The sequence below is a fragment of the Ursus arctos genome, unplaced genomic scaffold (assembly GCF_023065955.2).
Source record: "Ursus arctos isolate Adak ecotype North America unplaced genomic scaffold, UrsArc2.0 scaffold_30, whole genome shotgun sequence".
In the NCBI taxonomy this organism is placed as follows: domain Eukaryota; kingdom Metazoa; phylum Chordata; class Mammalia; order Carnivora; family Ursidae; genus Ursus; species Ursus arctos.
The window spans coordinates 16,588,946-16,615,651 of record NW_026622986.1 but is presented as its reverse complement, the minus strand read 5'-3'; the positions used below and the strand labels follow the sequence as shown (position 1 = coordinate 16,615,651).

The following is a 26,706-nucleotide window of genomic DNA, read 5'->3' as shown; positions in this document are numbered from 1 at the left end:
AAACTTTCCACTCAAGCCTCTCTCGTAAGTAGCAGAGCTGTACTGGTGTGGGGGGAACTGTATTTCTAAGTAAAAAAATAAAAATAAAAATAAAAAGTATACGACACTTACACATACACATGAATGAAAGTAACCGCTCAGAAAACCTTTGTTCAGTAACTGTCTACGTTAGAATTCTCTTTGCACGGTCTTGTAAACCTAACGAATCTCCAGGAAATCTTTTTTCCCCCGAATTAATTTCTAAAGGACTCATAAAAGGACGTCTGACAAGAGAGCTGTGATGCCTTTAAAATCAACAAAAGGGTAGGGAAAAGTATATTTTTAATTCTTACACAAAATTGCAGTTAAGAAAAACAGCCTCCCTCACGAGAGACGAAAAGCCCATTTTCACACAGTATTTTGTGTGTCACCCCCCCCCCCCCCCCCCGTGCCGCTGGGGTCACGAACAGCCTCTGCGCTGTTCCCGCCACGTGTAAGGCTCGGTGGGCCTCGTGACGCCGCTTTCACAGAGGCTGGTGGAAATGTTGAAGCACCACGTGACCGGGGCTGTGCTTACTAACACCGAGATGTGGTTTGGAGGAAGAAAACCCCAGATCCACACAGTTACTCAACATTTGTTTTTGAAACGCTTTGCTGGGTGACAAAATGTCATCGCTGGGCAGCACCTCCCTCTGGTCGCTGCGGGCGGTCCGCGTGAGCCGGCTGCGACCGCACGGGCTCCCCACCCACCAAGAACGTGGCCACCCGAGGGTGAGGACACCCCGCAGAGGACATCAGGCGCTTTCCTTGGCCGGTCATCTAAGGGAAGGAGCTGCCGAAGCAGCACACTTCTTTCCTAGACCAGATCACACAGGACATGCACCTGTCTTGATGTGATTTTTCGTAACGTCCAATACGGGTTTTTGCCTTGGCTGCAGATTTAAATGGACGGTTGAAGAAGCTTTTCAAACTCAAGAGTGGTGACATTTCTAGCATGGGGCTGTCCTTTACATTGATTTTTCTTACCTCAACATCCTTTTTCAGTTTTTCCAGGAACACCTTTTTGTTGTTGTCATCAATATAAATCTTTTGGCCCTCATTAATGAAATCATTATCCTTTAAAGTCGGTAGTTCTTTGGCCTAAAACAAACAACAAAGGGAATGAAAGAAGTTTGAATAAAATCTAAGAAATAGATACCTTCCAACCCCAGAGGTCAAGTTTCCACCCCCGGAAATGGAGCGTGCCTCGCTCACGGCAGGCGTCTGACCCGAGGCAACAAAATGTGAGGTGGCTTGACTACCGCAAGGGGGCACCAGTGAGCTACGACCACTGGAAGCATTCCCACTAGGAATGGAGGGTCAAACGTACTCCATATTACGAAGTTTTGTAACAGACTTCATGGCATAAACCTGACTGCTTTCTTAGATCCACTCTCTTACAAGAAGTCTTCTAAGTATAGAATTTGTATTCTTGGAATTGTCAGGAACCTTCAATTTTCTTACTGGTACAACCCAACTCCACAACCCTGACACTTTTTGGGTAGCTTTTGCGGGCTTCATGTTACAAATAACAGGTTATCTTGTCTCAGAAAAGCACCATCCGTAATCATATCTAATTTCTCAGTCAGGGAGAATATGCAGCCAGAGGTTGGCCATCTGTCCCTTCTAAGCCTTCCTGGTCACCACCCCACCAAGAAGAAAATTCTGTTTGCATTTGGACAATGCCGAAGGAAAAGGTCTTCTTTTCACATAAAACATACTAAGATGAACAGTTCTATCCTTTATGAATAAACAAGAGGGTGGTGAGCTGGCCACTACACTGTCCGTCACAACACAAAGTCATGGGTGACGATCGAAACATGGGTCACAAAGCAGTAAAAAACTTGAGCTTATGCTATAGGATAATATGGGCATATAATTTTGAAAGTGTGGATTATTCCATTTAACTTTGTGCAACCTGCATTCTGGGAGAGTTCAAGACCAACCAAAAGCCCCTCCCCACTCCTGTTAGCTAATCATATCTTATTTCTTCCAGCTGAAAGGAATCCAACATCAGACACGGTCTTAGTATACCAATGAATGTCTGAATGGCTCTCTTTCCCGTAAATGTGAGCTAAATGAAAAAATAAAATAATCCAAGGAAAGAACATATTCTCCTTCCTGCTCCCCACATTGCCTCCCCGTTATTCAGAGCAATAAAAGAAAACCCATTGGATAGACCTACTGAACCATCTTTCAAACGCCTGAACTTTTCCTTTTATGTAAACTATTCACATCTGTCTGTGCCCACACATATATGCACATATATTATGCAATTCCAAATTTGTAGCTCTGCCACTCATTTTAACTTTGTGAAAATTTGAAGTCTTGCAATCGTGAAAAAAGATTCTACTTATCTGAGAAAGGGCGCACGCACGAATGGGGGGAGGGGCAGAGGGAGAAGCGGACCCCCGCTGTGCAGGGAGCCCCATGAAAGGCTCGATCCGGGGATAGTGAACTGAGCCAAAGGCAGACGCTTAACTGAGCCACGCAGGCGCCCCGGAAGTTTTGCAATTTTTAATTTGATAAAGCTACTGCCAAAATAATTACCTTTACAAAGCAGGTATAGCAAAGATCAGAAATCCAAAGATTTGATTCAAGTAGCAGTTACCGAAGGACCGGCATGCACAGGAATGCAAAAATGCAAAAATTTTATTCTAAAGGAGTCTGTGATCTAGTGTGAGAGGAAGACAGGAGAGCAAGTAGGTAAAAACACAAAACACAAGGCAGCATGAGTATGCAAAACGGATAAACAGTGCCCTTCTTGGGGGAGACTCCTCTACTTTCAAACACTTCCATGCTGAGTCCAGAGTTTTGAGGAAATAAAAACACAAAGCCATTCTTCACAAAAACGATGGAGGGGCCTGTTAGTCTGACCCCCTAAATCTGTCATTAATGATTTAAAAATAACGTCATAAATGTGACATAAAAAACCCTATGTGTGACGACAGCTCATTAACGCGAAATGTTTGAGTCAACCGTGCTCAACCGTCAGGCAGCTTCCAGCACAGTTATAAATGTAAGGCTGCTTCACAGCGAATAGGGTCTGAAGTTTCACAGACCCAGAGGGCAGTGAGACACTGCCCTGGATACAAACCTGGAAATGCCTTAGAAGAAAGGTTCAAGCCAGATCTCCACACACACTCAGAGATGGAGGAGCGGATTCTCCAAGGGGACACCCCGGGTGTTGGTGTCTAACTGTGCGTGGGGGGGGGGGTGGTAGCGTGTGTGGGTGACGCTGTTAAGGATTAGGGTACCGGCCTCAGCTCCACAACTCACTCCGTACATGTAAGAGAAGAAGGGCAGAGGGATTTGGGGTTCCGTGCGAGCAAGGGAAACCTGAAGCCGGGGATGTCAGAGCAGAGCCGCGGCAGTAAGTGACACCGTGGATAGGTGTTTGTAATTCCAGGCACATTCACGAAGATGAATGCCATTCGGGTTCACCCCAGCAGGATTACCTCATGTGACAGGGAAAACTTAATCCTAGCTCATAAAACTCCGGGCACCCTGTACTCTATTACTAAGCTCACTTGTGAATTTCACAGGCACTAGGGACGTATTTAGATTGGATCAAGTTTTTAAAAGGGCAACCAGATTGGTTAAAAGACTTAAGGGCTTACCGAAAGGCTCAGGAGGCAAAGGCAGATCCTTAGCAGGGCAGCTGCTGGCGGAATCCAACACGGGTCTACACATACCCACCCCCAAGTGTCTGCAGTGGGGCAGAGCGCGTGGGAGTGCCACCAGGGTGCTGAACACACGAACCCCGATGTTCTGGACCCTGGCTCCACGCCCTCCTTTGTCAGGGCCTGGGGCCAGGTTTCTGGGCCCCTCCAGGCGGTGGCCTCAGGCTCGGAAGGGGGAACAAGCCATGCAGCGCCAGCTGCTCTGGGTCCTGCGCTAATAGGCATTTCACCTGCATCCACTTATTTACGTGCATCGTCTTGTTTATTCTTCACAACAATCTTAACTCTTACCCCCCTAGATTCATACCGACAAGGACACCGAATTCAGAGAGATCATGCAACTTAACGAAGGTCTTAGCGAAGGTCTCACAGCCTGGCAGGCGCAACAAGGAAGCCAGTTCTCACGTGGAGACGGGAACCCGGGCTGCCTGCTGCTTTGCCATTCAGCTCGGGTGGAGTTGTTCTGAGAACTCCGCCGACACCCGTGTGACACACTTAACTAGCGAGTGCCATTTGTCGTCACCGCTACCTTCGATGGGAACATTCGACGAATTGTATGGATTTAAAACCTAGACTGCATACAACACCTTTTCTAAAAAAAAAAAAAAAAAAAAAAGAACTTTGTTCTTTTCTACTAAGAACTAGGTGAGGAAGATAAAGTCACCTGGCAGTGATTCACGCTCAAGAAAACCTTACTGCTTAGCTTTTGAAAAATTTTTTAAATTTTCATTTCCAGTATAGTCAACAGAATGTCATGTGAATTTCAGGGATACAATAGAGTGATTCGACGATTCTCTACATCACTCAGTGCTCATCACGGTGAATGTACGCTTGCTCCCCCTCACCTGTTTCCCCCACCCGCCTCCCCTCTGCTAACCATCTGTTTGTTCTCTATAGTTGAGAGTCTGTTTCTTGGTTTGTCTTTTTTCTTTTTTATTGCTTAGCTTTTAGAACAATTTCAATATATCCCTCTGATAATGAGAAGTATTTATATTTAAACGCAATTTTTTTTGAATGAAGAAAATGACCAGGCTATGAGTTAATGAGCGAGTATACTCTCGGTGTACAGGCCCACAAAGGGGAGGTCTGCAGCACAGCACAGAAGTAACCGTGGGTAGCGATGGAGTCTACCCTTTGCTTTGCACTTAGGAGAGCTTTGAGAGCCTCGAAGTCACTGGTCTGGTTCTTTAATGGGTGTCTTTCATAACCTTTCTAGTTCAATGCAGAACCAGCCAGAGGGCGGAGGAAACCACCAGCGCTAAAGACATCAGCTCAGAATCGCTTCTTAACTGCGGACTCTCCCAGGCTGGCTCCCAGCCAGCAGTCAGCAACCTTTCTGAAGTGGTAGTAGGTTAAGTCTTTATTTATTCCCTCTGAATTATGTTCTCCTGGCCAGTTTCGTGGAGGCTGGGAGCCTCCGAGTGTGACAGGGGAATTGCAGTACCACACAAGGTACTTGCGGGGAGGCGATGCCAAGAAAGATGAGCTCCATCACCCTCCCCCATCCTCCCAGGGGCCAGGACTCCCGCGGTGGGGGGGTGGGGGGGCTCTGGGAGCTGCTCCCAGGCCCCGGGGCAGCCCAGGGAGGCTGCATACAACCAAACTCAGCGTAGGGTCCAGCACGGCCCAAGTGTAATGAGGCAAGGTTACTTTCTCTTTTGGATGAGGTAATTCTATTGGGGTGGACTGGACCCCAAATGACATTCACCTATTCTAATGCGACATGTAAGTGCACAAAGGCAAAGGCGTGAGCGGAGAGACACCACTCCCCTTGCAACCTAGCTATCCGGCTTCCATCGTTCGGATAAAATTAGCAGGATGCATATCCCTCATGCTTTCCCGCGGGGTGATGCCAGACCCCAGGTCCATTGGCCATGGCCCAGCACGGCACAGAGACTGAAGTGTCAGGTTCTGAGCACAAACTGGATCTAAGCTGCCGGGGTTGTAGCTCAGCTCCTCCCATTATTAGCTGTGCGGCTTTGAGCCAGTTACTTGACCTCTCTGTGACTCGGTTTCCTCCTCTTTAAATGGGGATCAGCCAACAGCATTGCTTGGATCCAGTTCATACACGTACAAAGCTTGGGGCAGTGCCTGCCCCGTGGAGGGTTATATACAAACATCGTCAGTGTTATTTGTGGGTCATGTGCTCAAGTATGGCTTGTGTAGCCAGAGAAACACTCCTCGCTGATAAATCCAGAGCAAGATTTTTAAAAAGTTTGGCATATTTAACATTTTTATACTATCTGTGACTTTCTGAACCAGCTGCTTAATCCGTCTCTTGCGAGTCTATACTCTTCATTAGTAAGAAACATACTATGTAACAATAGTGGTCACGGTCAGAAATGGTTTATATGTAACTCAACACAAACGAACATGGCCGTGAGAGTCGGGATATACACCCAACTGTGTCAGAGCCTGAAGATAACCAACATGCGGATAGTTTCCGTGTATAAATGCTTCTGAATATAAGCGATTACTGATTATTCCCTAGGGGTCAATAAAAGACATAAATGATCTCTAAGGACAGATTTGGCCAGGGCTTTGAGATTAAAAAAAAAAAAAAGGAGAAAGTATGCAGAACTAACAACGACAAAGTCCACAACTCTCGTTTTTAGAAATGAACCTATACTTCTGTGGCCAGAGGGAAATTATGGATCCCAAGAGGGCCAAGGAGGCAAAGGTAGAAAGAATGGTAGAAAGGAGATTAATGAAACAAAACAAGGCATTAGAACAGCCCTTCTAAAAACAGTTAGCACTTTTACTAAAAACTTTAAAATTTCAAATTAAAATTTTTCAGATTTTTCTGAAAACAAATCCAAAAATAAATGTTTAGCAAAAGAACTTACATCGTGTTTCAAACGGAAGTTAACTTGTCGGTTACATGTAAATATTTACCTACTTCACTGGGCTCTGCGATGTGATACACGATTGCCGTCATGTGTGCGGAGTTTAGTAATACTGCCTATGGTAAGGGCTAGTAAAGCCAGAGAAATGATACAGACGTCTTATTTTAGTGAGATTAAAAAATCAAATTATCTCTTAGATAAGTCAGAAAGCATTTTTTTTTTAAAACATCACAAATATTTGAAATCTGTATTCACGGTCAAAACCATACCTTCATATACACAGAATTCAAACGAAAATGATACTGGGTTTTATCTTTGTGCTACAATTACATTAAATTATACTAGAAGAGTCTATCGTATTTTACATTGCCACTACCAATAGGAAAGTAAAAAATACATGTATAGTGAAAATGCACAGAGCCAAAATTTATATAATACAGAGCCATGTTTTTATTTTCGCCTGGACAGAAACCCTAACAGGAAAATGGAACATACTCCTGTCACACTTGAGTGTTTAATGCAAACAGGATTTTGGCACCAGAAGGTTTCAATGCAAAGGATAATGCATAGCATAGTTCTCTGTGATTAAAGGACTTGTATTTCAGAAAGAAATGAATTTTTGTACGATGTGCTCATTTGGCAACCCATTTTTAAAGTCTAATTGTAAGCCTTGATGTCAAAGATTGCCGCCTGGTGTCCTTTTGATGGGCTGTATTGTCACACTTGGAGCTGAATGCACAACATAAAAAAATATATGTACTAATTATTGTCTCGTGTTAGGGACTGCTTATGTTCCTGATTTACTTGTTATTCCAAGCTCACCTAAATGAAAATTAAAAGAAAGAATGAAACCCCTTTCACCAGGCTTTCTGAACCACTTCATAAAAATCAGAGTCTGTGGGGCTGAAAATATCCTATCCAGAAATATTTCTGTGAGGGAGAGAATTTTAGGTAATCCTTACTTTGGAGTTAGGATAAAGATAATTTGATTGAATAACATCATATATGTGGTATCAATTTTAGGGCAAGAAGGGATGTTAGAGATGTGTAATAAAATCAGTTCTGCTTCTCAAAACATCCAAGCCACAAACTGGATACACGAAAAGGCAAGTTAGTGAATGTGGGTAGAGTTCCTACAGAAGTGGCAAAGATAACAGGTGCCTTCTCACAACAAGTGCATGGAGCAACCTCCTTTAACGTAAGTCGGATGTCTATGCAAGCTCATGGCTTGGAAAACGATCCAACAGCCCCTCACTACCTTGTAATGTCCGCAGCGAGAATGGATACATTGGTGACCAGCATCTGCAAGTGAAATGTTCATCACTTGTATTTTGAACTCGTCTATGTGTAAATGGAGAAAGAGAAAATACTTCAACACACCTGTGAAACTGGGCTGCAATTAAGTAGCACAAAACTGGGTGAAGCCCCAGTGCGATTCTGCCCCTTAGAACTGTTGGGGCTGGCAGGGCCCAGCTGCTGGTTATTTATTGTCCCTGAGATTTTCAAGCTAATATTTAAAATGTGAAATGTACTGCTTTTCTAATATTGTCATGCGTTTCAAAACGTAATGGCCCTTTAATGCTAAGTGGGTGGTATCAGTGGGGACAGTGTGGTTCTCCTCCACAGGCTGTGACGTGACAGTTAACTTGCATGCGGGACACACAAAATAGACTGTTACGATCTAACCAGAAGATTCCGTTGCACGGATGTTGATGGTGATAATATAAAAAATTTCAGAGTCTGAAAACTTAAGCAATTGACCAAGTACGATATGGTTTCTGGTTTAATACTAACCTAGCGAACATCACAATTTTATTATTTTATTTTATATTCTCATTTTTTTTTAAAGAGGGGAGAGGAGGGGGAAAGGGAGAGAGGATCTTAAGCAGGCTCCATGCCCAGCATAGAGCCCAATGCGGGGCTCGATCTCACAACCCTGAGATCATAACCTGAGCTGAAATCGAGAATCGGACGTTTAACCAACTGAGCCACCCAGGCACTCCACAATTTTATTATTTTAAAACGTATGCATCTGTAGCAGCTTGGCTTAAATTCAGGCCCCATTCTAAATTTTGAAGTTTTCTTTCCACCATGACTCTTTCTGGAACCAACTGAATAAGAGTTGTCAGCTTAAAAAAAAAAAATCCCCATATCTAACAGCACTGCTCCTTGCGGGATTGAATTCATCCCAGAGACATAAAAATGAATTGAAGGCAACCGAGAGTTTCCACGCCACCGGAAGCCATACAGGCCCGAGGACTTTAATACTGCGACCTGGGAGGTGCTTGCAAGAGCACCCCTCTTTCTCACATGCCTCTCTTACCAAATTCCAAATGAGTTAAATCTTAAAAACTCCACTTCCCAGACTAACCCCTATGGTTTACATTACGGGGTTCTTAAGGTTTGCTTCGACATCCGCTGATATAACAGGACAGTTCTAAACATTCTTCCCATGAATCTAGCAATCACCTTCACCCATACCTGGAACAGACAGGATCTGAGTGACTGTCACGTCCAGGACTTTCCAAAGTCCAGTCTGCTGCTGATCGGCACCTCAGCAGGAGGGGAGAGCTTTGTTTGAAACAAGAGATTCTGACACTAAAGCAGGAAAACGAATGATACGATCCGGTCTTTTTCATCTTACGAATGATGACAAAGTGAAATGATTTATCCCTGAACCCTAAACTTCCATTAGTGCCAGAGCAGGGGCTGGGACTCAGATCCACGACTGCTGTTTGGGGCCCCTCCCCGAGAAGCCCCTTTTGTAAAACATCTCTGGGCCACGAGGCAGATGTTCCTCATGTTGCCTTTAACTTAAGGTCTGAGGACCTTCTTCTGCCCTGATGGGAACCCATTCCTTGCACTCTGGGGGCTGGAATCTGCGTTTCTAGCCCTGGCTGGCAAAGGGAAGTGATTCACTTCCATCTGGGGAGAAAAGGGATTTTACAGAAGGAGGTTAAAGCATGAGCCGAGTTTAGGGATTAAAAGCCGCGATCATCTTGTTTTAACTGATGACTAGCTGACGGCGGGAAGATTCCCGAAGGACACGCCGCTGTCTTGTGTACATTATTGTCCGAGCAGCTTTGTCACCTTGCCTTTAACTGCATCCCAAAGAACCAGAGAGAGGGTGTCATTAATTGTAATTTGTTACAATTTAAAGATTACAAAAGAAATGCTGAAAACTGGTTTGGGAAAGCATTTCTTGATGTAAGGGTATTAATGATCAACTCTCCCGAACCTCCAGTCAGTAATAGGTAAAATGTCAGAGATGGTGACAGTCACTTAATTGCCAGTGCAATTCACAATGCCTAAGAATCGACCAGGCAGCTTTCCGCGGCCCATTATCAAAGTGTCAACAATGATTATTGCCAATATAGTTACACAAATGCCAATCGCAGGGCAGGTGTTTCCTTTCACATGAGTTCCGGGGAGCAGGTTAGATGTTAAAAGGAATCTTCTCCTTGGGACCCAGTGACTCCATTACACAGGCTCTGCTTTCCCTCATAAAATCAGACCCGAGTTTTGAGGAGAAGTGTGCAGAACGATGAACAAAATGCATATTTGTGTAAATCCCCAGGACTCTGTCTCTCAAGAACATGGGCTCTTTAAAGAGTCAGGTCAAATCCCCCAGAAATCAAGTGAGTCCAGTTATGTTTTCTTTTACTTCCCCGGATTCCCTGCTGCGTCGCTGGCTTGCTGGCAGCATGCTAAGACTGTCATTTGTAAAAAGCAGCCTGCTCAGCTATAATTACTAATTTGATGTCACAGTGGAATCGCAGCACAGCTGTGGAAAGATCGACCACCAGGGAGATTCGCGTTTGTCTGTCTCATTTAGAGGCGGCTAACTGCTGGAGCCATGAATGGAAGATGCCCTTCCATTAGAAAGGAAAGAATTAAAGAATAAAACAAGTCATAGCAGCTGTCAGAATTTGACAACGGCTTAAAAAAGGAAAAAAAAAAAAAGCACTGTTCTGCTTTTTTTAATAAAAATTCAAGACATCTGTACATGCGTGTTCTGATACTTGTTGCCATGAAAGTGATGCCACTATTGTTTCGACACAACTTCTTTATTCCCCTCAGTTCCATCTTCATTATTATGCTAATGCAAATCACACTAATTATGTGTCAAGCTGAAATCGAAGGGACGGACTCGTCTGCACCTATGCAGCATGGAATATGGGAAATGACGGTTTCAAAACTTGTCATCAACAAGTTGAAAGTATGGGAAATTAAAACAGTTATCATGACTCAGATATAGGAAAACTCACAATTGAGATTACTAATGAAGCCATGTCAGTGGGATTCTTTAGGAAAATTATTCTTTGCACCATGACATCATTTCTTAGAGAACACAGTTCCAGAGGGATGGCAATGAAAAGATTCCTGGCAGATCGTGGGATTTCATTCAGAAAAGCCCAAAACGTAGAAAATAAATATTTTTAGCCTTCCTCAAATAGTTCTACCCGGAGGTAAAAGCGACTGTTTTGATAACATTTATGGTTTTATTTGTGAAGACAAAGAATAACACGCTTTTTTGGAAGATGAAAAATGTTAACTGCTCATGGAAAGGAAACCTGAAAACTGACAGAGAAAGGCAAAGGCATTTTTTTAGAACTTGAAAAAGCCAATGGTTTTAAGCGTTCGGCTCCATTATATGCATTTCATTTATTTTGACGTACTACAGTTGAGTGGCTGTTACCTCTGTTGTGGTCAGATTATAAACAAAACGCTGTCTCCGAGCCATGACGCCCTCCTACCCTCGCAGGCGGGCGGAGTTTCCATCCGGTACAGATTTTAATGGCTTTTTTTTTTTTTAAAGATTTTATTTATTTATTTATTCGACAGAGATAGAGACAGCCAGCGAGAGAGGGAACACAAGCAGGGGGAGTGGGAGAGGAAGAAGCAGGCTCATAGCGGAGGAGCCTGATGTGGGGCTCGATCCCATAACGCCGGGATCACGCCCTGAGCAGAAGGCAGGCGCTTAACCGCTGTGCCACCCAGGCGCCCCAGATTTTAATGGCTTTTACTTCCTTTTCTATAAGGTATTTCCCCTGGCCCCTGGCCCCTGCCCAGTGAGCGCCTGTAAACTAGAAGGGCAGGTGGGTGGCCTTTTGCAGCCGAAACTTCTGGAAGCAGAGCTATCACGAACCCCGAAGGAAGCAGAGAGCACTGAATTCTTCCTCAGGGCAATCGTGTAGACAACTTTAATGTTTAATGTTTACACGGTGTGAGATACAGCGACGTCGACTGTGGTGACAAAAATGCCGAAAGCCTCAAATGGAGGAAATGTGAATCGGCCGTTTTGCCAACACAAGATGAAACCAAACGATTTATTTCACGACTTTGAAAAATTTTAAATCAAGATTCAGTAAGAAATGCTCTCGTACCATATTTAACTCCAAACATTGTTTTGTGTCAAAGCAGGCAGGGAATGCTTCATGAGTCATGGGATTGCTATGAATTTTTGGTAACAGGTCCTTTCAAAAAAGGAGACAGAGAAGTGCCAGACATTCAGGGGGTAATGGCGCAGTGGTTAGAAAGGTAAGCTCTGGTACCCTATGATCCAGCCATTGCACTACTGGGTGTTTACCCCAAAGATACAGACATAGTGAAGAGAAGGGCCAGATGCACCCCAATGTTCATAGCAGCAATGTCCACAATAGCTAAATCGTGGAAGGAGCCGAGATGCCCTTCAACAGATGACTGGATTAAGAAGATGTGGTCCATATATACAATGGAATATTACTCAGCAATCAGAAAGAACGAATTCTCAACATTTGCTACAACATGGACGGCACTGGAGGAGATAATGCTAAGTGAAATAAGTCAAGCAGAGAAAGACAACTATCATATGATTTCTCTCATCTATGGAACATAAGAACTAGGATGATCGGTAGGGGAAGAAAGGGATAAAGAAAGGGGGGGGTAATCAGAAGGGGGAATGAAACATGAGAGACTATGGACTCTGAGAAACAAACTGAGGACCTCAGAGGGGAGGGGAGTGGGGGAATGGGATAGACCGGTGATGGGTAGTAAGGAGGGCACGTATTGCATGGTGCACTGGGTGTTATACGCAACTAATGAATCATCGAACTTTACATCGGAAACTGGGGATGTACTGTATGGTGACTAACATAATATAATAAAAAATCATTAAAAAAAAAAAAAAGAAAGAAAGGTGAGCTCTGGGCCAGAAGCCTGGCTCCACCACATCATAAGTGGGGGGCTCTGGACAAGTTACGGAACCTGTCTGTGACATAACCTCATTTAATAATAATGGCGCCAACCTCGTAGGACGGTTGGAAGGATGATATGACTTGATTCACGCAAAATGCAAAACACTGTCTAGCACGTAGTATACACTCAACAAATACCAGGTATTACTACTGACCTTTCCTAATCCCAAGACATCACACTTAACAGTAAAAAATAAATAAATAAATAACCCCAGACGAAGGTAAGGTTTCACCTGTGCCACTGACTGTGTGAAGGAGCACGGGAACTGAAGCTCATGGGTCTCACATCCGTCACGATGTGAGGTAGGAAAGGTCCTTCCCATCGCTGACTTCTCTAAGCCCCCCTCCAGGGGAGATGTTCTGAGGAACAATTCAGTCCAGGATAAAAGCATCCTAAGTAGGCTCCTCAGAAAAGTGGGTTTCTATTAGACAAATTCTGTAATTTCATTCTTTTCACAGAAACCTACACCAACAAAGGGTTCAGCGTTTTCGGTGAGGCGGGAAGTGGAAATGCGGTAAATGCCATGGGTTTCTGGAAAGTGTGTGGTCCTACAAGCAGAGCAGTGGAGGGAGGGACAGGCAACCGGATGGTCTGCTTCTGGTGAAATATTAGCTTCAAGGATGTCAAACACTTGTGGCTTTCCTTCCTACGTGGGCTCGTCTTAGGATTTTGGCTTCAGCAGCAACCACCCCATGGCCTCTAACTGTCTTTCTTGGCATTGTTTACTGTCAGAGCGGACCAGGCCCTTGGTGATCAAACGTGAAGAAATGAAAATGAACAGAGTGGGGGGAAAAGGGTGGGGTCTGCTAGCAACAGTCTCGAGGGACCTGGGAACAAAGTAAACACAGAGCGACCAGCGTGGAATAGTGGATGTCATCACCACCACAGCTCTTACTCAGGGGCTGGCTTCTTGTTATGAGGCCGAAAAGTCTGCATGGCTCTTCAAACAGTCCAGATATTTTCTTCTAGGAGAAAATCCCAATCCTACTAAACCTCTGAGTTTATTATGGCCTAAAACCTAAATACCCGCTTGGGTCCTGGGCGCTTGGACAAAACATTTAGTCATAGCAACATGGAAGTTGGTAGTCCATTGTTTCTGCTTCTTTTGGCCAAAGCTGGTGCCTTCAGGGTGACTTGTGTGGAGATTAGAATGGAAAAATATATTCACTAGTGCACAGTAAAAATAAAAACGGTCGGGGCGCCTGGGTGGCACAGCGGTTAAGCGTCTGCCTTCGGCTCAGGGCGTGGTCCCGGCGTTATGGGATCGAGCCCCACGTCGGGCTCCTCCGCTATGAGCCTGCTTCTTCCTCTCCCACTCCCCCTGCTTGTGTTCCCTCTCTCGCTGGCTGTCTCTATCTCTGTCTAATAAATCAATAAAATCTTTAAAAAAAAATAATAAAATAAAAATGGTCAGAGAAGGATCCGCCATTTCCTTTTCCGCCCCTCACTTCATCACCCACTGAGACCCAGCTTCTGCTCCACCCGCTGTCATGGACAAGGTCACCAGAGAGTTCCTTGGTGGTAAGTCCAATGGATAATTCTCAGTCCTCATCCTACCTGACTTTGCAGAAGTATCTGGTTCTGGGACAGTTCTCTTCCTCTGGTTTCTGGGATACAACTAGAGGGCAAGTCTCCCAAGACTAGGGGCGTTACTCAAGGCAGTATTTCTCACAATGCCTGCAGAAACGCTTGCTCACAAGATACTCCGTAAATGTCTGAACAGATGACCCAAACTTTCCTGGCTCGTCTGCTCGTCTGTCTCTTTGGCTGATCCTTTGCAGGACTCTCTCCTTTCACCCACTCCTTAAATGATGAAGTTCTTCTGGGCTGGTTCTAGACACACTTCTCTTCTGTTCCATACACTCATCCTGGGTGGCCTCAGCTATTTCCCTGTCTTGGCTGATGATCCTTCCTGTGAGGTTTTCCAAGCCCTTTTTTCCCAGCTGAAACCCTCCCTGGAGCCTCTCAGGCCTACTGACCATCTCAAACCCCGCACTGACATTTCGAACCCCTCCTCCCACTCTGCTCCCCACCCTCCCTCCACACACACCTGGCACTGTTTGCCTCCCACATCGAATCTCTGGCTTCTTCTTCCTGAATCTGCCTATAACCTATCCTCTTCCACCATCTCAGCTCAGGCCACCACTCTATCCGGGTTATTTCAACAGCCTTTCCAACTGGTGCGGCTTACGTCACCCCCCAGCGCTCCCTGCCTTATCCCCTTGCCCAGGGTGTTCTTTCTCACCTTTCCCTCCAGCTAGCTCTTCCTTGTCCTTCAGGGGTCCAAACACCCCCTCCCGACCCCACCGAGCCCGAGTCAGGTGCTAAACGCTCCCTGTTAAACCGCTTATCACATGATTACTGTCATTTCCTATTTTAATGTCTGTGTCGCCTGCTAGATGTGTCTGTGTGGTTCCTTTTTTTAGCCCCTGGAGCTAGGATGGTAACCATGAAAAAATTCACAAATAGTTCTGAATGGATAAAGAAAAGTAGATTTCCAACATGTAAAATTCAAATCAAGACAGGATGAGAATATTCTAAAATCATAATTTTAAAAACAAAACAGAAACAAAAGTCCTGAGTCCCACTTTCAACGGTTTGGTCAAAAAACTTGCCCAGGTGACGAGGGGGAGTAAGTGAGAGTATTGAGGTACCTTTCGTATAAGCAAATGTCAACTGGGGTCCGTTTCGATTTCCATACAGAAAGCTACTTCCCAAATCAGACTCATTCAAGTTCAATCTGTCTATACTCTTGCATAATTAACCAAATGTGGTTCAAATATTACCCGCTGTCCAGTGACTCAGGAAAAGATGAAAAGATAGTCTCCACAGCCCTAATTCTTTAAGTAAAAAGCACTCTAATTCTACCTTAGAGCTGGTAAGGAGTTTGAAGCTCATCCGAGCCAACCTTTTACAGGTGAAACTGAAGCTCCACGCGCTCCTTTTCCAGGTCCCCAGCCAGGGCTCAGAGACGCGTGGGAAGGACTGGAGCTCCCAGCCGCCAGCCAGGGGGAAAGCGGGGTCAGGAACACAGCTGCTGAGCTGTGTCTGGATCCTACGTAACTGCACACATGGCTGTGCTGTCAAGACCACGTTGCATGTGAAACGTTTCTTTCAACCACACTTGTAACTAACAGAACTATTTCATTACCCAACAAGGAGTGTGGGACAGCTAATCTGAGGACGAGAGCGGAGGCAGGAGACTTCTCAGGTCAGGGACATGCTTCTCACTGGCACGGCGGAAGGGAGACGGCAGAATCACAGTGGAAGGCAGGAGAGGAAGGGTGGACATAAGGGGGGGACCGCGGCGGGAACAAGTCAGGGTACTCACCTTTTCCTTGTCGCTGGCTTCTCTAGCCACGGTAGAGCCCTGAAATACAAAGACGTCATGAAAACATGCACAGGGGAGGCATCGGGCTTCACGCGTGTAAAATACCGAAGTGTGCCCGGGCAGAGGGCAGAATAAACGAGCGCCCACTTTGCTCTGGAGCTGTACCCTGAGTGAGCTCTGTCCCCTCCCTGATCACAACTCTGCCCCATGGGCCCGCCCCGCTCTGCAGACCATTCCTGCTGGCTCGTCTCCAACCCTTTCCCTAGCTTGTCACCCGAGCTGGATTTCTCCCTGGTTCTTGTCCCCTGCTGGAAATCAGAACACCTGACCATCACTTGAACAATAACTTTTTTTTAATGATTTTATTTTTTTTAAAGAGAGAGCACATGAATGGGGCGGGGGGCGAAGGGCAGATGGACAGAGAGAGTCTTAAGCAGGCTCCATGCCCGGTGCAGAGCCCAACACAGGGGCTCGATCTCACGACCCTGAGATCACGACCTGAACCAAAATCAAGAGTCCGACGATCAACCGACTGTGCCACCCAGGTGCCCCTCGAATGATAGCTTATTAAGACCAGATCAAAACCATGCTCTGCTTCTTGCCGTGATTGCCAGAAATGGTTGGTCTTAGATCTTCAAAGCTGAAGTGGCTGCAGTAGCCACTGGGGCATTAAATGCCTCCTTCCCTACATTATGTCTTCCAGATGTGGGCACGTCCTAGCCCCCCGCCTGCCCTTGTCCCGTTTCAGAGTTATTGATGGCCATGTTGTCCTCACTACTCTAAGACCCGTGGGTCCTTCCTGTCCCCCTTCTCTCTGAGAATCCCTTCAGACATACATTTACTTGGACCCCTTTTGTGCCAGGCCCTGGGCTGAGCACGAACGTATCAAGGGGAAGAAAAGACAGTTAATCTCCACAAGTCTCCTCTAGCGCACTGGTCTTCAAAGCCGCTCCTCAGAGCTCTGGGGCTGTTCGAGAAGACCCAAGCCCACCCAGATGCCAACAGGGGCGCGGGGTAGAGCTCAAGAAGAGAAACTTCCCCTTGTTTGTGGAAGATATTAACGCAGAAGAGAAGTTGGTTAGCAGATGGCCAGCGAATTCCTAGCGATGTCAGTACACCGAGAACGATTTCTTCTCTGTGCTCCTCAGGGACCACTGCAGTACCTCACACAGCAATGCTTGGCATTCCCCGAATAAATGGTTGGAGAAGGATCATGACCACTTCACCGCTCTCCTCTCCCCCATGGCGCTGGCCACCCAGGCAAGACCAGGTGAGCAGAGTGACGCGCTTACCCGGCCACCTCTTCTATAGGCACTTATCGCCCTGGAGCCCATGCATTAGCCCATCGCATTAGCCAATCGTGAAGAGTCCCTCTCCCTCACCCCGGGTCAATGCTCCATCCCCCGGGTGGTCAGCATTCCCAGGCCCGGCGCGTATCAGAGACGCTGCTGTCAGCCCAGGGGAAATGCTCAGAGTTTCTGGGAGACGCATCAGAGGAGCACAAAGTTGACCCATGAAACGATGAGGGATAATGTGAATTGCTCGTGAAGGAAAACGTGTGGTCCCTAGCGCAAACCCGGCAGCTGCCACTTGTAAGGGTCCGTTTTCCTTTTTTATTTTTAGGGATTCTTGAATTCAGACCGCAAAGATCTTGCTTTACACACTGGTTTCTAAGAAAGAATATTCTTAGATTAAAAAAAAAAAGTGGGATATTTGCAATATTTGAGTGCTGTCTATGTTCCTGGTCAGAGGAAGAAACTACTTATTCCTCTTCGTATCTCCAGCCAAGTTTCTGGTGTGTGTGTGTGTGTGTGTGTGTGTGTGTGTGTGTGTGTTTTCCCTCCTGCAATACAATTTATCCTGCTTCTGATTCTCAGTGAAGCTTCATCTCTATGTAAATGCAGATCCTTAGCCGGAGGGGCGGGGCGGAATCTCACCCAAATTTAAATTAATCCAAAATAAAAATTTAAACAGAAGTAGAAAATAAGGTTAGTAAGTCAAGGCCAAGAGTTTGAGCCATGAAATGATGCGAGATGTCCAAGTTCCATCACAACCGAAAGTACTGGCAAGGAAGAGAATTTATTCTACAAGCTGAAAAAGGGAGATGAAATTAAGGAAATATGAAGCCAATTAAAACTATAATATCTAAACTAAAATAATAATAATTATAAAAATATAATATAAGTCTAGAATTATAATTTACATGAAGATACGTTTACTAGATGCTTGCTTCAATGAGGCAGTATCTTGGGGGACTAAAAAATAAAAAAGGATCAAAAATTTGCCTTTAAGGCACTTACTAGTAGAATGGATGAATCACGACCAAAATTCATTGAGCAATTCTCATATGCCACACATTATGCTGGACATGACATACATACACGTGTGCGTAACTGAATCCTCACAACCACCCAGCAAAGGTAGGTATAATCATCCCTGTTTTACAGACGAAGAAACGGAGGTTCAATAAAAGTTCAGCAACCCACCCACAGCTAATAAGTGATAAAACCAGGACAGGTGGCTTCAGAGGTCACTCTGGCTTATTCTATGGGGGAGTCAGACCAGTGAACAAAGTCCCGTAATACTCCATAGAGTCCTTTCTCTAAGCAGCGTTGCAAAGGCTAAGTGAGAGCGGTGGTATCGAGAGCCCTGGAGAGTGGCTGGGATTTCCACCAGCGGCGATTCCAGGCGACGGAACTGCCTCACCTCGGAGGCAAACAGAGCAAGGCTGTCTGTGGGAAGCTTATACAGTTTATCCGAACTCCAGACGGTAGGAGATGAGCCTAAACCATTTTCCCTCCCTTAGACTAGCATTTCTCAAAGTGTGCTCAGCATCCTGGGGTCCCAAGACCCTTTTAGGGCTCTGCAAAGTCAAAACCATCTTTCTAATAATATCAAGACATTATCGGCCTTTTTCACTGTCTTAATATTTGCACGGATGTTACAAAAACAATAGTGGGTAAAACTGTTGTCAGCTTAGCACAAATCCAGGCGCACTGGATGGTACTAATAGAGCTTGTCATAAAATACGTACAAAATATACATTATATATACGTCTAAAAATGTCCTTGATGAAGCAATGAAATTAGTAAATCTCGACCATGGAGTACACGTCTTCAATATTCTTTGTGGGAATATGTATAAAACCCTTCTGTTTGTGAAGAAGGAATGTTTTAAGAACAGTCGTATTTGTGACGATTTGAGTTACGAGCTCAACTAGCCACTTTGTTCATTAAAACAACATTTTTACTTGAAAGAACAACCGGCAATCTCTTTACTCAGATCTGCATTACTCAGATCTGGGCGTTTGGTAGATAACTTGCTCGTGGCGCTCGGCTCCGTGCTGGGGGAGCTGTGTGCTGGCATTTCACAGAAAACAACTCACGGGGCTTGCTGCCAGTGGTAAAATTTGAGCTTTCAAGTGGAAATCAGAGTTTTTAAAAACTTGTATCCACCACCGTGGGCATGACAGCTTCTCAATACTTAAAGACTTCTCTGATGAGGCTTGTGGTGATATTAATGTGACTTTTCAATATTGCATAATGAGGTGTGTCAATATTTGGAAGACCACAAAACTCAGCGAACCCATCTGTTTCAAATGATCAGAGCGTGCAGACCGGTGGGTTGTAATGAAACAAGTACAGAAAGTTCACTGATGTGACGTCTGATTCCACATTGTAACTAAGCTTTGAGAAATTACCTTTTGTCAGGTTTTGGTATAATATCAAGGAAGAATACCCATCAATTTCTGAAAAAGTTATTAAAACACCCACCCTCCCATTTTCCAACTATATCTATGTAAGGACTGACTTTCTCCACACACTTTCATCAAGTAACGTCGCAGCAGACGTTCCAACTGCCTCGTGTTCAATCAGGTATTAGGGAGATTTGCAAAACTGTAAAGCAAAAAAAAAAAAAAAAAAAAAGCCACCTCTCACACTAAATTTCTTAATTTGTAAGATACAGCTAATTTTTCATAAAAATATGGTAACATGTAATGGTTTTTTTAAATTATACATAGAGCAAGCATTTAAAAATTTCTTATTTTAATTTCTAACATTGTAAATAGCACTAGACACAACCTATATAAGCACAAGCTTTTGGGAGTCCTCTTTTTAAAAAATTTTAATTTCAATATAATCAGCATACAATGTCATATTAGTTTCAGGTATACGATAAAATGATTCAACAATTCCGTACACTTCTTAGTGCTCATCGTTAAGTGCAGTCTTCATCCCCTTCATCTATTTCACCCATTCCCCAACTCCCCCCCCCCCCCCCGATAATCATCAGTTTGTTCTCTATACTTAAGAATCTGGGCTTTTTGGTCTCTTTTTAAATTTCTTCATTTGTTTTGTTTTTTAAATTCCATGTGAGTGAAATGATACGGTATTTGTCTTTCTCTGACTTACCTCACCTAGCATCATACCCTCTAAATCTATCCATGTTGCCATAAATGGCAAGATTTCATTATTAATGGCTGCGTAATATTCCACTGTATATGTACACCACATCTTTATCCATTCATCTATCAAAGGACACTTGGGTTGCTTCCATAATTTGGCTATTGTAAATAATGCTGCAATAAACAGAGGCGTGTGTATGTCTTTTCAAATTAGTGTCTTTGTATTCTTTAGGTAAATATCCAGTAGTGGAATTACTAGATCATATGGCAATTCTATTTTTAATTTTTTGAGGAACTTCCATACTGTTTTTCACAGAGGCTGTACCAGGGGTCCTCTTTTAAGACTGAAGGAGTCTGAGATCAAAAAATTTGAGATCTACTGGCAAAGAGCAAAGGGTGGCAAACTTTTTCTGAATGGGTCAGCTGGTAAATGTTTTAGGTTTTGTGGTTCAAAACAATGTCTGTGGTACTACTCAACTCTGCCATTATAGTATAAAAGCAACCACATGTGAGACAGAAACACTGGCCTTGGCAGTGTTCCAATAAAACTTTATTTACAAAAATGGCCAAGCTGGATTTGCCATGCAGGCAGGTCACAGATTGCCAGCTCCCAACTTGGATCTTCTCCCCCGAAGTCAGTGATCCAGAGTCAGCTCCCCTCATTCCCCTCAGAATTCTCGTGGCGTGGCTCTCACTCAAGACCTTTGAAATAGCTGGTCTCAGGGCCTGTGTCCTCTGTCAGGAATGCCCTTCCCTCAGCTCATGCCCTCTTCCTTTGGGTCTGCTGCAAGGTCATCTTCCCAATGAAACCTTCCCTGACACCCTATTTAGGCTGTGTCCCTCCCCCATTCTTCCCCATCTTAACCTCTATGCATAGCACTCACCACTTCTTACTCTGCTATAGGATTTCCTCGCTACTTTTACTTCTGTCTGTCTGTCCCCACCACCACGTCAGCTCCTTGAGTGCAAGTTTGGTCTGTTTTGTTCATCGCACTATTCCCAGCACCAAAACAGTGCCTGGTACCTAGCAGCTGTTCAATAGATAACTTGTTGAAAATCAGATGCGATACCTCTTAACATGTGCAAAAGTCTTCTGGTAAAGCCAGCAAGCGATCCTTGCTTCAACCAAAGGCGAGCATTGCTAGTTTAGTTGCCTGGTGGCTTTAAGCTCCGAGCACCTCCTAAGTGGTTAGCATGATGTTACAACATTTGCTTGATTACTTAATAAAAATTAACAAAAAAATCTCACCTTTAAGTCGTATTTCCTATATACAGATAAACGGTGGCTGAAGACATTTCTTGTAACAATCACGTATATCTCAACTCCATCGACGTTAAGCCGGTACATGCCCAAGAACTGGGGAAGAAGGGTGATCCCATGACACTCAACTATATACTGCGCAGGAGAGAGAAAAAGGAACACGTTACGTAATCAAAAGGGGCTCATTTGGACATAAAATATAACTTCTGCCTATGGCGTTTAGACAAAGTGAAACCCTCCGACCACTAAGGTCCTATTTGCGGAAAATGACCATGTTTATACTGCCTGACACAGGATCCGTGTTCACCATGTATATACATAGATAAGAAAATTCAACTTTATCTCCAAAGAGATATTTTTTTCCTAACATCCCAAACTAATTTGTAAAGTCAAAACTTGGATATAAGAGTGTTAGACGAGAGGGCAAGTGATTGGTCCATTTACTAATTCTTCTAAAGTGAAATGACACCCTACCAAGGGCCTCCCCCTCCCTCCCCCGAAGCCTGGGTGATGACTCAGTGAGGGTGAGGGAGAGTCACTTGGCCACTAAGATCAGCTCTTTTAACAGTGTTAGGAAAGTATAGCATTGAAGCTGTGATTAAAGAGGAAACTGTGGAGAGAGCTGTTAGGAGCTGGGACAGTCATGCTCTAGTCCTAGTTTTTGTTTCTCACCCACCACACTCATGTGTCGAGCTAAGCTGCCCACCAGAGCAGCAGCGTGAAGGGAAGGTGCCACGCTACCCCCGAGTGCTTGCTCCTGCTCTACGGACAGACAGAGGTACTCTGGCCCCATGTCAGATTTCATCAAAGCCACTGGACAAGTTCCAGCTTTGACACCATTTCTCAGGACAGTTGCAAAAACACAACACGAATCTCAAAGTACTGATGGCCATCCTCTAAAAGGCCACAAGAGGGAGACACATCTCCTTTGAAAGCTGATCTGTATAAAATGGGTCCCACTGCACTCTCCAAAGGAAAGTTGGGTTTTCCCTTCTTTAAAATGAAAGGGGAGAAAATATTTCAAAAGAGCTTGTTTTTGTCCTTGACAGGTGTGTGAAATCTTTAGGATAATGAAGAGCATGAGTAGCATGCTTCCAAAATTGTAACAATTGTTAAAATCATGCACATTGTGCAGATTTACAAGGAGAAGCCTGTAAGAATGGTCGCCAAGTGGAAAGGGTGGAATTTGGGGTAACTTTGCTTTCTCCCCCACTTTTTGTAAATTATAATGCTTGAATTTTTCCATTTTACAGTAAGCATTTATTAAAAATAAAAATAAAATGCCCTTTCAAACTTTTTGGTGGTAAGCACTGTCAGTCATCAACTCTGATAATATTTAACCACCTTAAAAGTCAAAAAATGCTTTTCGTTTTTGTCACTAAAGACACACAGCATCAGTTCGTGAGTTTGGTATGTGTCACCCAGAGTGTCGGCGGGTTTTAAGACGCTCTTGTGCTTTTCCATCATTCTGACCATAACTGAGCTACGCATTTTCATTTGATGCATTTCCTGAGTAGAGTTTCACCTCAATTTGTTCGTCATTTGAAGTCAGGTCAGTGGAACATTTTCTATTTCTCTCCTTTCCAAAACACAGTAAATTAACGGGAGGTTTGCTAATACCAAACAGGCTGTAAAGAGGCGTTGGTTGAAAACAAAACTTCTCACATCTGATCTAAAGACATAAAAAGGGCTGTTGTCCCTCATCTCTGAAGATGGTTGGGTGAGCCTTAAAAACATGGGGACTGCAGGGGTCTACACTGCGTGAGCACGGTAGAAAGACTGTAAGTGTGTGAGCTGGAAAGAACGCGTATGCATCCTGGTGCCTCCGTTTACAAGCTGTGGGATCTTGGGCAAGTTACTAGATCACTCTTCATTTTAGTTTCATTTTCTGGAAACTAAATGATTCACCCTAATTCCTACCGTCAAGGAAAGTTGTGAGGATTAGGATGTCAAAGTACTTCATGCCATGCCTGTGCGCGGTACTACCCTCTCCCTCCCTCTGCAGGGGCCAGTGATAATAGGAACAATTATTAACTCTGTAAGAAACTTCAGTGTTACACCCATCTGCTTGGTCCTCCGACCTCACTCACGAACGCGGACTGGAGTCCACTCCGAGGCGGGCTCTGCGTAGGTATTTCGGAGGCTCTTAGGGTATGTCTGTCCCCTGCCCTGGGGGTGGGGGGGACACACCAGTTTCAGTTTGGCCGCTCAACCCCTCTTTGTGCTCAGATTATTCTCATCTCGGCCTATCTTTTACCGGTCCTGGCAGCAGAATAAGTCTTTTTGATCAAAATCTCCGGACCAAGCCACAGAGCGCCGCAAACAGAGCAGACACTATTACTCAGTTAATGAATATGATAAAGAAACTTTGTGCATACGGTACAGGAAATTGTCGACAAGCTTTTTCTTTCCCCACAGAAAAACACCCACGCAGAAGACATTCTACAACTCCTCTATCTTTTTTTTTTTTTTAAAGATTATTTATTTATTTATTTGACAGAGACAGCCAGGGAGAGAGGGAACACAAGCAGGGGGAATGGGAGAGGAAGAAGCAGGCTCCTAGTCAGGGGAGCCTGACGTGGGGCTCGATCCCAGAACGCTGGGATCACGCCCTGAGCCGAAGGCAGACGCTTAACGACTGCGCTACCCAGGCGCCCCAACAACTCCTCTGTCTTTAAGACTAAATAAATTACTGCATATAAAAGAAAGACCAATTCAATCTGCATCTCCAAGTTTCTACACGTGCTGCTTCTCAAAGGCCTGGCTCATGGATGAGGCTCTTAGACGAACACCTTGAAAAATACAGATTTAATAGACTGAAGCTCCTGAGTTTATAAACATGTACAAGACCACACCCCCCAGTCAAGCCTATCCTATTAGATTCCAGTACTGATGAGCAACAGTTGGTGTCAAAGGTTTAGAAAGCATTTATGGGTCAAAACTTCGCAGAAGAGAAAATCCCATCCATAGATGGAATTTCTGGGCAGGGGTTCCAGGAAAAGATTACGTGGTTTCATTACAGTACAGGGGCATTGCACGGGCTCTGGCAATGCCGGGGCTGGAGGACCACTGTTCCAGCACGGCGTGTCACTGCATGGGGGAGCTGGCATGGAGGCCTGAATGGTCATCCTCCTGGGTTCTTCACCAGCTGACCGCGGAAATGCTGCACACGAACTCCTACGCCAGTGGTCGCATCTGCAAGCCACGCACATGAACTCCCGGGGTAATCCCACATCCAGGGAGACTGTAAAGTCACGGCCAGAGCATTAGCTGGCCCTTCGCACGACTCAGCCGCATCACGCGGCTAGGAGCCCTCTCGGCCCAGCTCCACATTCACTAGCTGTGTATCCCTTGGCCGATTATTCAACCTCTCTGTGTCTCCGCATTTGGAGAAGAGGGGTAATGACAGTAATGAGGGCACAGGGCTTTTGTGAAGAATGTGAAGACTGGAGAAACAGAACTCAGGGGGACTGACTGCCCATGACTCGAGCTGGAACAAGATGAAACCAAGTCCCTGGGGTGAGGGGTGGAAAAGGAAGCGGGGAGGGAGGGACGGAGACTTCCTAGAGCACCTGATGTGTCCCTCAAATGCTGAGAAATGGATTTTATTTTAAATGCACGATGGGAAGTCTCAATTTCAATGAACATCCACAGAGCAAAGACTTTCCCAAAATGAAGTTTTGCGAATGTATGTAGTATGTCTGTATCTGCTTATAAATGAGATAATATTCTTGTAAATATAAAAGAAACACTAAAAAAACTGTATTTCTCTCTCATTTTGCTTTTAGGATCAGAACTCTGAGCACTTCCCTTGAAGAATTTAAACATCACTGACAAATTTACAAAACAACTTGTACATAAATGCTTCAAAAATAGAAGAAAGGGGAGTATGGTGGGCACTACAATATCATGCCTTTCTCCAATAACCAATTATTTGTCAGGAGCACCCTCTTTTTTTTTTTGAGTATTGAAAAACATCCTCAGCATCTCCTAATTTCTTTTTTAACATTGTTGATTCAATCACAAGATAATCTAAGGAGTCTTTGCGTCCTCCCTTCTACATACTTAATTTCCGGACTATACGAATGAAGAAGTTAACAACTTAATCCTGAGGATGACTCCTTAAGAAAGGTATAAGTATTTCTTTCACTTTCAACTTGTGTCTTGATGTGGCTATATAAGGCAGGCCTTCCCTACTGGCAAAGGACATAGACACATGCGCGTCCCGTCCCCGCCCCCCCACTGCTATATTAATATCTCAGTCTACAGACTCAGCAGGTGCAGTGCCTACAGTAGCCAGGCAGACTCCTTTCTAGAAGTCAGATGAGTTTGCAACTTCTGTCCTCTGCCACTCTGAGGTCCCAAGGGAGAGAAGGCCACAATGGACCAGACACTTGGCAACGCTGATCACCCATGTGTGGCTCGGAAATCAAGAACACACATCAGGCAAGAGAGATGATTCTTTTACGAGAGCATGGGCTGCATTATACAGTCCTGGAGAGTGTGCCTTTCAGTGGCTTCTCGAGTATGGCATTTTCCTGACACATTCCTACCTGTGGCAGAATGCTGGCTCTCTAGGTCACCTGCAGCCAAGCTCCTCTCTCATATCCAACAGAGAAACAGAGTCCAGGTCTGGCGCCTAGACTGGTGGCTTTCAAATGCTTGCAATTCCATGATGACACTGAGCTTTCATCTGAATCGGTGCTGAATATTTACTCCCCAATTTTCAAAGTGTGAACTTGATTATCATCGGTCCTTATTATGCTTGTTATATGAAGCTAAAACAACCACAGTTATTCTTGGGGTCGACGTCCACATTCTCAGTGTTAAACTCACTGCATTACCCACATTTAAATGCATTTTAAAATATTGTTTAAATTTATTAAGTATTTTTCACTTTTGTACTTTCCTGGCTGGATACCTCA

At 44.6% G+C, this 26,706-nt stretch overlaps 1 protein-coding gene across 1 annotated transcript in view; it reads right to left on the bottom strand.

The window, feature by feature from the left end:
• PIP4K2A (phosphatidylinositol-5-phosphate 4-kinase type 2 alpha) overlaps positions 1 to 26,706 on the bottom strand; it is a 173,851-nt gene that overhangs the window by 15,043 nt on the left and 132,102 nt on the right. Inside the window, exons 5-7 of the mRNA XM_026478945.4 lie at positions 21,770 to 21,916; positions 16,116 to 16,154; positions 1,006 to 1,119 (exon numbers count right to left, since the gene is read on the bottom strand). Coding sequence (XP_026334730.2) covers positions 1,006 to 1,119; positions 16,116 to 16,154; positions 21,770 to 21,916 — 300 coding nt within the window. The remainder of the gene's footprint in view (positions 1 to 1,005; positions 1,120 to 16,115; positions 16,155 to 21,769; positions 21,917 to 26,706) is intronic.